At 43.5% G+C, this 15,544-nt stretch overlaps 1 protein-coding gene across 15 annotated transcripts; it reads left to right on the top strand.

Annotated features, from left to right (window-relative positions):
• Positions 1 to 15,353, top strand: elavl3 (ELAV like neuron-specific RNA binding protein 3). 15 transcript variants are annotated; one of them, XM_061749040.1, is made up of 8 exons: positions 1 to 496; positions 5,697 to 5,916; positions 5,989 to 6,092; positions 7,794 to 7,947; positions 8,069 to 8,294; positions 8,840 to 8,893; positions 9,322 to 9,360; positions 10,039 to 15,353. In XM_061749040.1, the coding sequence occupies exons 1-8, from the start codon at positions 488 to 490 to the stop codon at positions 10,385 to 10,387; spliced, it is 1,155 nt and encodes a 384-aa protein (XP_061605024.1). In that variant the 5' UTR covers positions 1 to 487; the 3' UTR covers positions 10,388 to 15,353. The 15 variants fall into 15 exon arrangements, with proteins under 15 accessions (XP_061605024.1, XP_061605025.1, XP_061605022.1 ...); XM_061749041.1 differs by having other exon boundaries at positions 8,066 to 8,294; positions 10,060 to 15,353; XM_061749038.1 differs by having other exon boundaries at positions 8,066 to 8,294.
• Positions 15,354 to 15,544: the final 191 nt, after the last annotated feature.

Below are 15,544 nucleotides of genomic sequence, written 5' to 3'. Positions count from 1 at the left end.
CAGCAGAGGCGCAGAAGGAGACTGCGAGGCGAGCAGGGAATCGAACGCACACGAAAAAAACAAAAAAACAACAACAAAAAAACACTCCAAACCAGAAGGCCCCCTCCTCCTCCTCCTCACCCTCCTCCTCCTCCTCCTCCCATCCTTGGACACACCCTGCCGAGGATCACTGCTTCTCCGCTCTACAATATTTTCATTACCGCCCTCCACCATCGGAGAGAACGCTCCTCTCTTCCACCTCCGCCATCCTGCAGAGAAAACCCCTTCTCCTTCTTCTTTTCATCCTATAGAGGACCACATAACAACCTCCATAAGCTGAGACCCCCCCCCCACCCCCCGTCAGGCCCCAGTTTGTATTTTTTTTTATCTTTTTTTTTTTCATTTTTGGAACTCCAGAGGGGGGCCGTGCGAGCAGAGCACCGAACGACCGCCGCCGAGCTTCCGCAGAAAAGAGGGACCTAGATTTCCTTGCCGTTGCGCGTCAAGAATGGTTACTGTACGTATGCCTTCTGCCTCTCTTGTTTCCTCTATGTCGGCTGCAGGGGGATGCTGGGACTGCATGTTGTGTTGCTCGGGCCCCTTTGTGTTAGTGCGTACACATGTGATGCGGCCATCTCGCCGCCGTTAGTGTAAACATAGCTTTAAGGCGATAAGGGGAAAGCGGGGCCGTATTAGGAAATGTTTGTGCTGTAATTTTTGCATACATTTTAGCGTTTTATGACAAGGGCTCCTTATTCATCTTTATTTTTCCATTATAGCTTCCGCTCTCTCCGTATCGCCTCGATTAACGGCAATATGGAATTCCGCACAAGGGAGAAATCCGTTCTTTTGGGAGGAGAGGCAAGGGGAAGGGCGGAAAGTTGGTTTTCTTGGCGTGGTGCGTGCATCACAAGGATGCCGGAGACAAAACACGACACCTCGGAGGCTGCTCCATCCAGCAAGGGAAGAAAGGAAAGAAAAGGAGAAAAGAAAAAAAAAAGGTCGAGTCAGTCCATGTTGGGGGAGGAGAGACGTTAGGCATCCTTTGCCTTTGCTTTTCACAAAAGGAATAATTCCAAATTTACGACGCTAGCGTGCGAGTGAGCAAAGAGAGTTAAGCGGTCTCCATTTTACTTCTAAAAAAAAAATACAACACACGGCGGCCATGCTTGGTAGTAAAAAAAAAATAAAAAATGGAGAGATGCAGGAAGGAATTGGCTCGGTGCCGTGGCCTGTGGTCCATTTTTTTTGGGCGTGTCTCAGGCTGGACACCCGGGCCTTGAAGCCCAGCGTGGCCTAACGTCCACATTGCACCGTCCACTCAAGACTTCAATTCAATGAATTCTCTATTCAAGGATACAAGTGCCAGGGCATGTTTTATTTAATATTATTTTTTAAATTACGTTGAATTATAGTGTTAAATAATACCAATTCAGGTAGAAAATAATTTTAACTGGAGGACATGTAATTATAATTGGAGCATTTTGTAACAATTATTCCCATTTCTTTTATCTCATCACCTATCACACATGGACAGACAGTCTATGCCCCCCACCCTTTACCCTACTATACCCCCCCCCCGCCCCCCGGCCCCTCCCTCCTTCTCCCCCACCCCCAATGCACGCACACACACGGGCCGCAGCCCTCCTCCAACGTCGCTACCGCAGTGCCAAAGCGACTAAAAAAGCGTTGAGTCAGACAACCTTCCCGAGGCTCTTACACAATTCAAGGACAAGGACGAGCCGAGGCCACCGTGGCACTAAACCAGTTTCAACGGCTATTGCATTTCAAAAACATATAGATATTGCCTGATGATTTAAAAGCCCTGTTAATTCTAATTTAGTTTTTTCTTTTCCTAGTGAGGAGGCATGGACATGAAACGTAATTAATGTTATGTAAGAGGTGAGCTGCTGCTGATTGTATTATTGTAAAATTATCAGACAAAAGCCATGAAGGAGGCTCAAGGTTCACATTTTGCTGCTTACACGTCTCATGCCACCTTTACTTTTTAACAAAACAAACAAAAAATATTATTCAAAACATATACGATTTTTATTTTTATTTTATTTAATTTAAGACTTGACTGTAAGAGTCATTGTCCCGCAGCCCCCCGCCTGGCCACCGCGCACACGCACAAAGCGCCACTGTTGGCATTAATATTCATAGCGCTGCCGCGGCCTCTGCAAGAGGGAGAAGAGGAGGAACGGGTGGCTCTTTTGTTTGGGCCTGTCAATACGTTTATTCAGCAAAAAGACTGCTGCTCGCTGGGTGAATGCCTGCAGAGCTCGCCGGGAGGGATGGGGGCACGTGGAGCCGAGGGGGGGGGGGGGGGGGGGGGTGGGGGTCAAGGTTATACTGGACAGACAGACAAATGAGAAATGTACTTTTTCATATTTAATGAAAGGACAGTGCAGGAGATGAAGATGTCAAATGGCCACTCCCTTTTTTTTCAGCACGCTGGATAGCGCTCAGATTGATCGTATTTCAGTGAGCTGCCGTTTTGTGAAAGCAGCACTCGACTAGCTTTTATTTTTACTTTTGTTTAAAACATTTTTTTTTTTTTTTTTTTAGAATGAAAAAGATCCACGGCGTCTGACATGAGCTGTGACTTTTTTTTTTTTCCACAGCTGCCATGATAATCCCTTAAAGTGCGGAGAGTGTGCCTAATGCCCTTTGTTTGGGATAATCCCGTAATCTGTGTTATTTAGACGGCTCATTTACACTTCAGCCTAGCATGCGTTTGAGTTGACAAAAGAGGTATGTTTGATATAAGTGCATTTATAGAACAAGGAAGTGGCTTGTTATCGTTGCAGGTGTCACACACACCCTTTTCAAGGTCAGTCTTGCACTTTAAAAGTAATTTAAAGGTCTATTTTTTAAAAATGTTGCAGCTGTGGATATGTATCTACCCAAAATAATATGCTATTTCTTTAAAAGAAATGGTACTAGAGTAAATGCAAACTAAGTGTTGTTTTCAGTACATTTGTTACTACTAGTGCACTATTTGGTCAGCTATTTATTTATTTTTGAAAAGTCACTCTAACAAATACAAAGCCATGAAAATGCAACATCAGAAATGTCAAGCAAGTACAGTGTACTTTTTGGATTTAGTGTCACTTTTGATTTAGTCGAGGGTTTAAAAAACAAAACAAAAACCAAACCAGATTATTCCTGATGGTCGCTACACGCTTTTCCTTCGCTTCACATCTCACTTTCATTTAGTTTCTAGTGATTCTCACAGTGCGCATAACGTGTGATGACTTCCAGTGTACATCACATAGCCTGCAGTGCTGCGCTGCATTTAGAGCAGAAGTGAATTGGCAGGCCTGTTTACATGCTACTCAAAGGAAAGGAGAAAGGCAGAGAGGAAAAACAAGTCTGCTTTTAGGTGTAGTCATGCAGCACCTCACTTTTTTGTTTGTTATTATTATTATTATTATTATTTATTTTTTTTTTTTTTGGGTGATCTCCGAGTGTAGGCCGCGTGTGAGCTTGGCAGCGAGCGAGGCAGGAGGAGGAGGACTCTTGTGTTTGCGTGCGAGTCTGGCTGGGTGTGCAAGAGGAGGCTGGCCTCGTGTTTGCGTGCGAGTCTGGGAGCATGTGTAGGCGATGCTGATGCAGTAGATTAAATATTAAGGGAGATCTCACTGAACCCCAAAATAGAAGGGGGGGGGGGTGGGGGGAGATGAGAGGGGGAGTGCGGCGGTGGTGGGGGCCCACACAGCACTAGCATAACAAATTGAATTCATTCAAAATCTTAAAAGAGGGTTTATAAGTGATCGTTTTTCAGCTTTTTTTCTTAGTTAGCAAACAGGGGATATGTTATGATGGATGACAGGGAAAAAAAAAAAAAAAAAAAAGCAGAGCCAAATCTAAACAGACTTCCCGGTAGCACTAAAGGGAACATTTATATTCTTATTAGTGATTATTCATGTAATTATAAGCCTGACACGAGGGTGTTGCTGCAAAGCAAACTCACCATCATCTGATTTCTGATTCTTCACAGATGAAATAATCCCCCAAAAGGCTTATTAAAGGAGTAAAGCATCCTCTAGATAGAAATCTTAATCCGCGGTGCCGGCTGCAACTGCTAATCTCCGAGGGCAGCTCCTCACATTTTTGTGAATTATATAATTTTACTCTTTTCACTGCCCGAATATGTTCTGTCCCCACCCCACTTAAAATACTTTTGTCATATTTGGGACACACGCAGTTGCTCATATTCCTGCTAGTAGGCCGCGTCACATCACATAGCAATGCAAAAGGGGGGCTTGAACTGCAGCAAATCGAGGCGCATTTCTCATCAACGTCTCGACGTGCAAGATTGCTGTTAAGTATTTGTATTTGTAGGACGGCAAAACCGTCCCTGCGTATACCGATTTCGCTTTCGTCTTCTGTTTGTCTTGCATGTCTGTGCTTGCAGTGTAACATCGGTATACCCAGAGGAGAAAACGTCTTACTGGGCGTGGATTTACTGTAATAGAAGCGGACGCAAGCTTGGAGTAAGAAAAAGCCACGCGAGGTATCCTTTAGACACAATGCAGTCTTTGAGGGTCGGTTGCCCGGGCAACCTGAAGGGTAGGTGAGGCTGGGAGGAAGACTGCAGGTTGCAGCGATGAGGGGAAGAGGCAGGTTAGACCAAGCTATTCATAGATGCTGGAGGAGATGTGAGAACATGGCACACACTTGATGTATGTGCTGAGACACAATGGAAGGCGGGTCCAGAAAACTCTCCAGCTGAGGATCACCACGCATCGGATTAGTATATAGGTCTTAAATCTAAATCGTTTTAATTAATTTTTTTGTTTTTTTTATTATTTAACAATCCTTCAGGAATTCAAATAAAGATGGTTATGTGTCATAAGGGAACGTGCATGCCACGAAGGCCAACAGTCAGCTGAAATACTGTCAAAATGAGCTCATATTTAATACATTGTGAGAATATTCCAGGTAGAATTTGGGCTGATGTTGTCAGGTTGCAATTGCAGGTTGCAGCACGCCAAGAGACTCGGAGGATTGTCTTTTTTATATTTATATACAAAACAAGCGTGCGCCACAGGAAATGTGACATTGTTGCGTTTGCAGCAGGCTTTTTTTCACTGGGAAATAACAAGACAAAGACAGGCAGAGAGAAGGAAGGGGAAAGAATATGAGGGAAAGTGGAGCAGGAAGTTTCGTTTCTGACCACACAGCTGTTATTTGAGAATCCCCCGTGGAACAAATTAAGCAACACAACGCACAGACACAAACAAAGTACCGACGTGCACTCTTACTCCACCTGCAAGTACGGGTGCAAAATATTGATATTCTTCATTGAACAAGGCGTTAGCTATAAAGCTCCAAATCTTGCTTGTGAGCCGCCCCAGGTGTCGTTTCCCCACGCGCTATCACCACCGTCCATCCCTTTGTCACGGTGTAATGGTGTTTGACCCTAAACGTGAGCAGGGGGATGGGTTGAGAATGGAAAAAGGGTCTGTGACATCTGCAGGACCAGAGGCAGGGAGCAGGAAGAGGAGGGAGGGAAGGGAAGGGGGAGCTGTATATTAAATCAGCCTGAGCATCCATCTCCATTTTAGCAATGCTGATTCCTGACCTTTCCCTGTGACAAGGACAAAGAGGGAAGCCTCTTTTTGTGTGTGTGCTTATCTGTATGGTTACCATCAGCATTTGTACACCACACAAAATGTCAGCCAATCTGACGCCACAGTCTCTCTCAGCAGATAATCAGCACCATGGAAACCCAGGTGTCCAACGGTCCGAGCGGAACCAGTCTGCCCAACGGCCCAGTCATCAGCACCAATGGCGCCACGGACGACAGCAAAACCAACCTGATTGTCAACTACCTGCCCCAGAACATGACGCAGGAGGAGTTCAAGAGCTTGTTTGGTAGCATCGGGGAGATTGAGTCCTGTAAACTGGTCAGGGACAAGATAACAGGTAGTCGTCCGTTCTTTGCGCACAGGATTATTTCTGACATTTGGAATCGCTAAAACGAAAACTTTTCCACAGGTCAGAGTTTGGGGTACGGCTTTGTCAACTACGTGGATCCAAACGACGCGGACAAGGCCATCAACACACTAAATGGTCTCAAACTACAGACTAAAACAATCAAGGTGAGTGGACCACTACAAAGGCGCATTTGTTTAAATAAAATGAAAAATGCTCACGAGTCAAAAAGAGAGGAAGTGCAGATTTTCGTCAAGGGGTCATGAGGGAGGTGACGAAAGACATAGCAGGGAGGGGAGGAGGCGGGAGGAGGCAGAAGGTAGCGGCGACAAGAACAAAGAAGTGGGAGAAAGGGATGAAAAGGGAGCCAGTGGAGGTCAGAAAGCATGCCGAGGTTATTGTGATGGAAACGTAATTAGGAAGCCTTGCTGTGGCGCAGGAGGGGTCAGGCCAGGTTACCCCCATCTGCCTCCAATCGGGGCTAATTAGGGGTCTTTTTTGTCCCCAAATCAAATGAGGGGAAAGAGGCAGCACGTTGTTAATTGCTACCATCCTGTCATCCGCCCCCTCCGAGTTGAGTTCAAAGATTATTGGGACAAAGTGCAGCACTAGAAGAAATCAAATCTCCTGCTGAGCAGAGCAGGTGATTGTCCAACAGCTGCCTGCGAATGAAGCATTCAGTCTGACTTACGACTGCAGCTGCAAGGAAAACGTAAACATAAGACAACCAATATAATTGTAGAATTCTATGTTTAGTGTCTAAAGATGATACTTTCTATACCAACTCGCCAGTGCTTCAATAGTCACCAAATGATTTAGTTTTTACAGTTTGGGTCCCTTGCTAATGTAATGGTTCTTGGAACTCGAGTTTCTCCATGTTCCTTGCTCAGATTTTGCATGAGACATGAATAGAGATGGGGAGGGGGGGGGGGGGCAGCAGTAGTGGGGTAGGGGGTTTCGAGCTGACAGGATTAGAGGCCATATGGGCCTCAGGCACCATCTGCATTGTGGGAGAGGCAGGGAGAGGGTTAATTATAGGGCAGCCTCTGCTGCCCTAGTGTCGCGCCCCCACCCCACCCCACCCGGCTTGTCCAGAACACCCTAATCACCGAGCCGCACAACCCTCCTGCTTACACATAGCGCACAATAGACAGTGTTTGGTGAACACCTGTATTCATTGCTAAAGAGATCATTCGAGCTGTTTGATTTGAAAAACGATACAGAACGTTTGCAGACCTAACAGCTAATCATATGTGGGGGGGGGTTTGGAACCGTAACGTAGCGTAACGAGCGTGAGCCGTGTGTTGAAGGGCTGTCAAGGATCCTGCGAGTCTTGCGATGCATTTTAGCCTGTTTGCCAGTGGGGTTGTTCCTCCCAGAGGATAGAGACAAAGGAGAAGAGGCAGCTCAGCCTATCTCAGACAACACGCACTCTGTCTCAAACACACGACTCACGACAAGGACGACGACGTGCTGAGCTGGGCTATCTCTCAGTCGTGCTTGCACACAAGAACATATTGTTTTGTTTTGTTTTACAATCAGATGTTTCTCTGAAACGTAATGAGAGCCGACCCAACAGAAGGGATGGAAAGTGTTAGGGATAGAACGACAGATGCACCAGTGAAATAATCTAGTATCACAACACTTAAGGCTTATTGTTGTTCTCTTTTGGAGTATTTAAGCAGTCGACTCATGGGCTTGTTGTGGACGAGAGGTACCCGACTGATTAAATTGCCTGCGATCGTCACAGTGCGTCATTGCGTCTTGTGTTCATAAAGAGACAAAGGGACAGACACTAATTTAGTGCTTTGATTCCGAAAAAAACAAGTCTTTATTGCCCGATTTCTTGACGATTGCTTTATTTCTAGGTCTCATATGCTCGGCCAAGCTCGGCTTCTATCCGTGACGCAAACCTTTACGTCAGTGGACTACCCAAGACCATGAGCCAGAAGGACATGGAACAGCTCTTCTCCCAATACGGTCGCATCATCACGTCTCGCATTTTAGTGGACCAAGTTACAGGTATAGCCTTATTTCACATTAGCACAAATGAACTCTATCTAGCTTTTGTCACAGTTGTTCCACAGGCACCGATCCTGGATGCCAAGGTAGTGACATTGGCGTGTTTTCTTATTCGGAGCAGGCATATCACGGGGAGTGGGCTTCATCCGGTTTGACAAACGAAACGAAGCAGAGGAGGCCATCAAGGGCCTGAACGGACAGAAGCCTCTGGGCGCTGCCGAGCCCATCACTGTCAAGTTTGCCAACAACCCCAGCCAGAAGACGGGCCAGGCCTTGCTGACTCAGCTGTATCAGACCGCTGCCCGACGCTACACGGGGCCCCTGCACCACCAGACGCAGCGTTTCAGGTACTGAAACCTGAACATCCTCACATCACCCACGGAACCATCACTAACCAAGACGGAAAAAGACGTTTTCAGGCCAAGTTGGACATCATTTGTCTGTATCGCGCTACTTTTAAAGGGAAGTTAACTGAATGAAAACCTTACAGGGTTGTCCCTGAAAGAAGTGGTGGGTCTGTGAACAGGTTTAATGAAGCCACCTGCGACTCTACGAGTCTGACCATGCTGAATTGGTAGAGTACTCTTAAGCAAACACAACTCGTTATTCTAGAACAATGTGAGCTGTGTCAAAATGTCATAGTTCTACTCTGAAATGGAATATCATTCATGACTCAACAGTCTCTACAAGTATTAGACCACTACCACCCCTCGACTACACTACTATTCATTCTTTAGCAAATACTATCGAGTGGCACAACCCAAACCCATTTGTGGTCCACACCGTGTCCTAATCACAATTTTCCTTACATTAAGGGAATTGTGTGGTCGAAAAATTCAAGTGTTCATATCCTTAAAAAAATCTTTTTCTCTGACTTTCTTTTAAACTGCAGCGTGATCCCTTCTCTCGGAAAGGGACCAGATCCAAATAACAGCTCAAAACCCATGTAAGAGACAAGATTTTTACCATAAAAACACAACTTTCATAATCACTGCCATACATGCTGACTGCTTTCACGACAGAATATTTCTTCATATTTAGTATGAGTTTTAAAGGGAGTCAAAGAAGTGGTCTAAGATTGGCTTTCTGTCCTAACAGTACAATGTTGTTTCTAATGATTGGATTGTTAAAGGAACAAGGATACAAGGTATGCTTTAAATCTCTGCAATGGAATCCATTTGGGGAAATCCAACAAAATTGTCAGAGCCCAATGAATATGGTAGGATGGTTTGGCGAGACATTGCAATGAAGGATGCCCTCTGGAGGCCAGCTGGCATGCAGCGAGCTCCGTACATGTAGACTGAAAGGCCAGCCCTGCCTTGTAGATCTCCTAACTAACTTCTCCATCCCTTCACTCTCCCTCTTGCGTTGCAGACTCGACAATTTACTAAACGCCAGCTACGGAGTCAAGAGGTAAATGCCAAAAGGTGTATTTTCAAAAGCATCCATGCTAAAATGAACACCCAAACAAAGTGCCCGGAATACCATCTGCTGACTTGGAAATTAGACAACAGCCTGTAACGGCAATCAAGTAGCCCCATCACAGCAGGGTATTCTGGCATGGCTTTGTTTAACCTTTATTTTTGTTTGGTTTTATTTGAATCGATCGGAATAATTTACGTCTTTCTTTACAAACTAACATTGCCCTTTCAGTTGCTTTAATGTCCCCTTTTTTCACCAGCATGGACATTCCAGATTCCGTTTTTGCGTCTGTTTGCTCCAGTTTTTGTATGATTTGACTCTTAATTTGCTTTTCATCCCTCTCTAGGTTTCTGTGTTTCGTTCAACACTCTGGTTTCAGTTGAACATTGTGATTCATGTGTTCGATTCTTACAGAAGGCTTTTTGGCCAGCAGAGACAATAAGCACACTGTGTGGGTCTCTTTGTCTCGGGGCACACACTGTCATTTTGTTAAAAAAAAAAAAAAAAAAAGAAAAAAAAAAGCAGGTAGTTTGGAGCCACTGCGGTGCATATACATGGGGATGGGGGTCCTGTGACTCCTTGTCCAACTACAAACGTAGACACATGGCAACTAAAGATAGTGTAGAGCAGTGAATGTTGTGTGGAACTTCAGAATGACACCCATGGTAGTTCTCCCACTCTCTTCCCCAGATTCTCACCAATCACCATCGACAGCATGACCAGCCTCGCCGGCGTCAACCTCACAGGTCCCACTGGAGCCGGCTGGTGCATTTTCGTGTACAACTTGTCGCCCGAGGCGGACGAGAGCGTCCTGTGGCAGCTCTTCGGACCATTCGGCGCCGTCACCAATGTCAAGGTCATCCGTGACTTTACCACCAACAAATGTAAGGGCTTCGGTTTTGTCACCATGACCAACTACGACGAGGCGGCAATGGCCATCGCGAGCCTCAACGGCTACCGCCTGGGCGACCGCGTGCTGCAGGTTTCCTTCAAGACCAGCAAGCAGCACAAGGCCTGAGAGATGGGCCGCTGGCGCCACACCTTTGACCTGCACAGGGGGCTACCTGAGCCCTCTGTGCCATCACTTTATATATGGGCCTGGACTGAGTCTCTCTCTGACGCTTTCGCACACAAATCCACAATATATAATCGCAAAACACAAACAGACACACGTGCAAACACATATCGACACACATGACCAAACCTATCCATAGGCAAGCATCCACAGGTCAGAGTTTCAAACAAACACACTAGTGGAGTTTTTCTGTTCTCTTTCCACAACATGCTAGACCTTCCCTGCCTTTGCCTGGATTGAATTAGAAGGGGTACGTAGCTGGTTTGTTGGGTTAGGGGTTAAGAGCTATCTATTTAGGAGACAGTCTAACGAATGTGACAAAGAATGTGTACTGAGTGCTTTGATTGAATTCAGGCAAATGATGGCGACTGATGAACAAAAGAAAAAAAGAATAGCGATCAAAATTTCTAACGAATATGTGCAATTTACCCAAAACTTTTACCCAATCACATCTGCCAGTATCGTGCTGGAGAGGATGTAGTCACTTTTTTTTACACTTGGGCATTTTGAATCAGTGACTTTTTTAAGATCAAAGAAAATGAAATTAAGACAGTGTTCTCTTATATACGTCTATCAAAAATATAACTATATATTCAATATATAAGGTGGTAATAATAGCCGAATATGTAAGCATTTTCTAAAAACGTTGACTACTGTTTCCTGACCTGCTTTAGGCGGTGCCGAGTGTAAAGGCAGTTTCTCTTCCCCTATGCGAGCTTGTTTGCGCCGACCCACTGCCTTTTAAGTGAGCTTGTGAATCCGGCCGGGAACTGGAATTAAAAATTAGTCTGAGGGCATTCACAAATCCTCCCCACTGTCACTCCAAACACCGAGCTAGTATACCTAACACAAGTCCACGAGAGCAAAATGATTCCTAATCGATCCTCAGAGTGGATGAAACAGAAGCAGACTGTCAAGTCAAAGCTAAGTAGCAAGTGGATACATTAGGATCTCTCTGATGGGCTTGTGACTGATTGTCAGCTCAACAAAAAAGTTTTTTTTTTGCTTTTTCACATCGCTTCAATTGCATCTGTGCATAATTTGGCATGAGATGCTTCAAGCGACCAAAACATTGGGGGGGGGGGGAAAGAACCTAAACCACATATCGTGACACAATGGTTCTTGCTGGAACGCTACCAAAACCTGAGACAGCCCATGTGATCAGGCTAATAAAGTAATCGTAAAGTTACAACAGAAAAATTAAGATTGGGATTGACCAATGACTTGGCAGGTCTGCATAGATATAACACGCTTGCAAAACCTTGAGAGATTGAGAACCGTTATTATTTGCTGACATCCTAAAGTTTAGTCTACTCTGTTAAAACAGTCACTGAGAACCGAAGCTCCAAATAAAAGGACCAAACATTGACTGCAAGCATTGTTAAAGACTATCCCTCGACATCAAAGATTAAGTCATCCCTGAAGCTTTGACCGATGCTTCTCGCTTTTATTTCTAAACCTCCTATCAAACAACTCGGCGGATTCTTGAAGCCGCTGAACTCCCGCCCTCGCAAAAGAAAACTGAGCAACATCAAGCCGGAAAAAAAGTAATCAGATTTGAGCTTCTGTCTAAAACAGAGGATGGAATTTCATTTCATTGCTTCTCAAAATATCTCTAACCCAGTGCCGTGGAATATGTTTACGGCACCCTTGATGGAACATTAAAGCCCACCCGTCTTACCTGAAGTGTCTGTCGCACAGTAGACGAGAGCTCTACAATGGGGAGGGGATAATGTCTTTCGATATCTGCACACGATCACAGATTAAATAGGGTCAACTATATTCAAGACATGTTTGCTTTTTGCTTTTCTAAATGACGCTGTGTTAGCCAAAGAGGACGATCTCTTTGAAAGGATTACATTAGAGATAAATCTATTTTTATACATACAAAGGAACAAGACCTTGTGCTGAATTTTTACAGATTCTTAAACTTGGGGGAAAAAAAATTGGGACATCGCATGTCTTTATTTTAAACCCTCTGATGTTTGCAGCGCGAGGGGGTGGGTGGGGGGGAGAGCATGCGGTGTACGGGTGGGGATCTAGGGAACGGGCACAGGAACACTGTATCGCACACAGCAACTTAAACTGCTCGACCGTGACTAACGTTTTGGAGACAAACTTGACAGTTCCGAAAAACAGAACAGAATCTGACGTAAAAAAATAGGTCAAGCTGAACCGTTAGTTGTATGACACACGCATCTATACTTCAGACACTCTTGTGCTGAACTCGTGTACAGTGTTGCTTCGTGTTGGCTCTTTAACTTGTAAATCCCAGATGAAAAAAAAGGGGTTGCGGTGAGACCATCTCATTGCTCAGCTGACAAACTGAATAGCTGCTTGCAACGCAAAAAAAAAAAGACGACGCGTAGATTCGAAATGACAATATGCGGCCTTGTGGTAAACACTGAGCACCAGTGCTTAGATAGAGTTGATTTTTTTTTTTGCCAAAGAGTTTGCTTTGCAAGTCAGTGAAACTTTAATATATCACCCAACCCCCCCGCCCCCATTAATTGCTGTACAAATCTGTTATTTATGGCGTCTTTAAGACCCTCTCCGCAATTTCAGTTCTTAGTTTTGAACATCTCCGCCGCACATATCATTTGTGGATCCTAAAACCAACCAAGCTCCAATATTATGTTGAAACATCACAGCAGTGAGCAAATCCCATTTGAACACATTTCACCCAAACACCGACTGCTAAAAATGCATATCAGAAACAAACCATGAATCATATCACCTCTTGATAAAGGGAAGCATTGGATACAGTATACCTCCCCCGACATTTCAAAACTGATTTTATCCAGAAAAATCACTGCACCGCTTCAAATACTTAATCTAGCATTCGTCGATCTCACTGCTGTTGCTTAACACGAGAAATACAGCTATTTTCAGCCGGGCATTAGCGCCCGAATACCGAGTACGTTGTTAGGGAGGCTGAGATTGGAGACCTCAAATGTATTGCAGTCCACCCAAAAAAAAAACCAGAATGACCTTTCATACGCACTCTACTCAAAGACCACCCTCACTCATAATGTACAGAAGAGAGCCGAGGAACAGGAAACGGTACCACACACACACACACACCGCTCGAGCGACAACAATAATCATGTTTAAAAAAAAAAAGACAAAAAAAAAAAAACTTTCCTATGGAACAGTAAGTGCAATGTGCTTTGTTTTTATATTGACTGAGAACAAATGATATATATTTTTTAAAAAAGAAATTAAACGTCACACTGAAAAGGTTTGCGGAATAGCGACAGGAACAAACAAGTAAAATGAGATCAGACGACCAACGGCGCTCGGATGAGCCGGCTCGTTAGGAGAACTCAAACGAGAGCTCTGATCTGGAAATTTCCATAACGACCTCCTCAGCCCCCTAATTTGTGCTCTGACCATGCAAGCTCAAACGCTCCGACCGAATAGAGCAATCCTCAGTGACCTTGAAAGGAATACTGTCTAATAGATCATCATTTTTTAGCCCATGTCGACTGAATATCGTTTTTTTTTCCTCTTGTAATTTATTGATTTTAATTGCATATCAGGACTCTCTTGTTAAATGAGTGTATTTGTGTTGTTGATGTTGCCATAGAGAACACATATGGGTCAAGATTATGTTTGGTTACATTGATTGGGTACGGTTTTTTCTTTTTCCTCCATTATCTGATTAGTTGCAGTTTTTTAAAGTGATATGCCGATTTTAGACTTAGTTAGATTCTTTTCGTTCAATCAAACTGTGTTCGATTGTGTTTGTAAAAGTCTGTGGTAGCTTTTGTTGCAACATAAAAATAATTTAAACAGAAAAAATTCAAAATAGCGCCAACAAACTTGTATTATTTGGGCGACTTTAAGCTTGTAGTTTTAACTTATTGTTAACTTAAAAACTATTTATTATTATTATTATTATTGCCTCGTATAAAGTATGTTTTGTGTATATTTATGGTTTATTTCGTTATATTTGCAAGGTTAAAAGATTTTTAAGTTTTTTGCCAAAATTGTGGTTACACCATTTCGTTTCTTGGGAAAGAAAAAAAAAAAAAAAACGGGGGGACAACTAGAAAAAAACAACTCTAGAAGTTTTGATTTGGAAAACGTTCTCCATAGTCAAAGAATGCACTGCTATATTTAACTAATTGAAGTGTATAAACATACATGCTGTGTGCTAGATGTTATGCCTTTACTGCCTGTGTTCTGTTTGTCTTGTTCAAATGAAAAATCCTCTTAATTATTTAACCTAATCACAGTCTTGTTTTTTGTTTTTTTTCAACCACTCAGCCAGCCCCTGAGACAAGGGACAGCCCCCCCCCCCCCCAATTTCACTTTGGGCATTGATCCAGAAGATGGGGGCGGGGTTGTCCCTCACAAGATGCTTTCCTGTTCATGCTTCTCTAAAATGGGGACATTAGGGAATATTTATAAAGAGCTGCTACATCAATTTGTGCAAGCAGAATGTTTTGTTTTTGGCCAAAAATGAGCAGGGAAGCGAGTCAAGAGCTTGGTTATTGCTGATGAATGACAAGCAGCAGGAAGCTCTTGTTGTTTGAAGGGGCGAGTGGTTCTTCTGTTTCTCAACCAACTGTATTTTGTGTCTATTTATTTATTTAGAGGGGACGCAGTATATTATTATTAGTGATGTTTTTTCTTACATTTTTCCTGGAACGGTAGAACAAAATCAAAAAAAAAAAAAGGTGAAAACGATCAAAAGTAGTGGAATACAAACACTCATACATACTTCCAGACATGACCAAACGAGCAATGAGAAACAAAACAAAAAAATTCAAGTAAAACCTTTCAGTTTAGTTTAGGATATTTACTACTGGGATTTCAGCTGAAGACGCTTGAAGACTTTTTCATGGAATTGTTTAATTATTTGTACTTTACATGCCAGAAAAAATAAAAGTTACAAATATGAGTGGGCCCCATTTTGTTGACTGAACAAATATACTTTACTTTCATTTTTGCAATTACGACAAGATGCTACCGTTTATTCATGTAAAGATAAATTATTACAAGTTGCACCTAGATTACTTTGAAAACAGCAAAAAAAAAAAAAAAAAAAAAAATCAATACTAAAGGTATATTGGACGGTTTCAATTTATACAC

This window comes from Phyllopteryx taeniolatus, chromosome 16 (genome assembly GCF_024500385.1).
Source record: "Phyllopteryx taeniolatus isolate TA_2022b chromosome 16, UOR_Ptae_1.2, whole genome shotgun sequence".
Taxonomy (NCBI): Eukaryota; Metazoa; Chordata; class Actinopteri; order Syngnathiformes; family Syngnathidae; genus Phyllopteryx; species Phyllopteryx taeniolatus.
The sequence above is the reverse complement of the archived record's forward strand: the minus strand, read 5'-3'. Positions and strand labels throughout refer to the sequence as shown.

Coding starts and splice junctions, on each gene's coding strand:
- elavl3 (XM_061749038.1), top strand. Junction 5,917..5,988: donor GGTCAGGGACAAGATAACAG/GTAGTCGTCCGT, acceptor ACTTTTCCACAG/GTCAGAGTTTGGGGTACGGC. Junction 9,361..10,038: donor GCCAGCTACGGAGTCAAGAG/GTAAATGCCAAA, acceptor CACCCATGGTAG/TTCTCCCACTCTCTTCCCCA.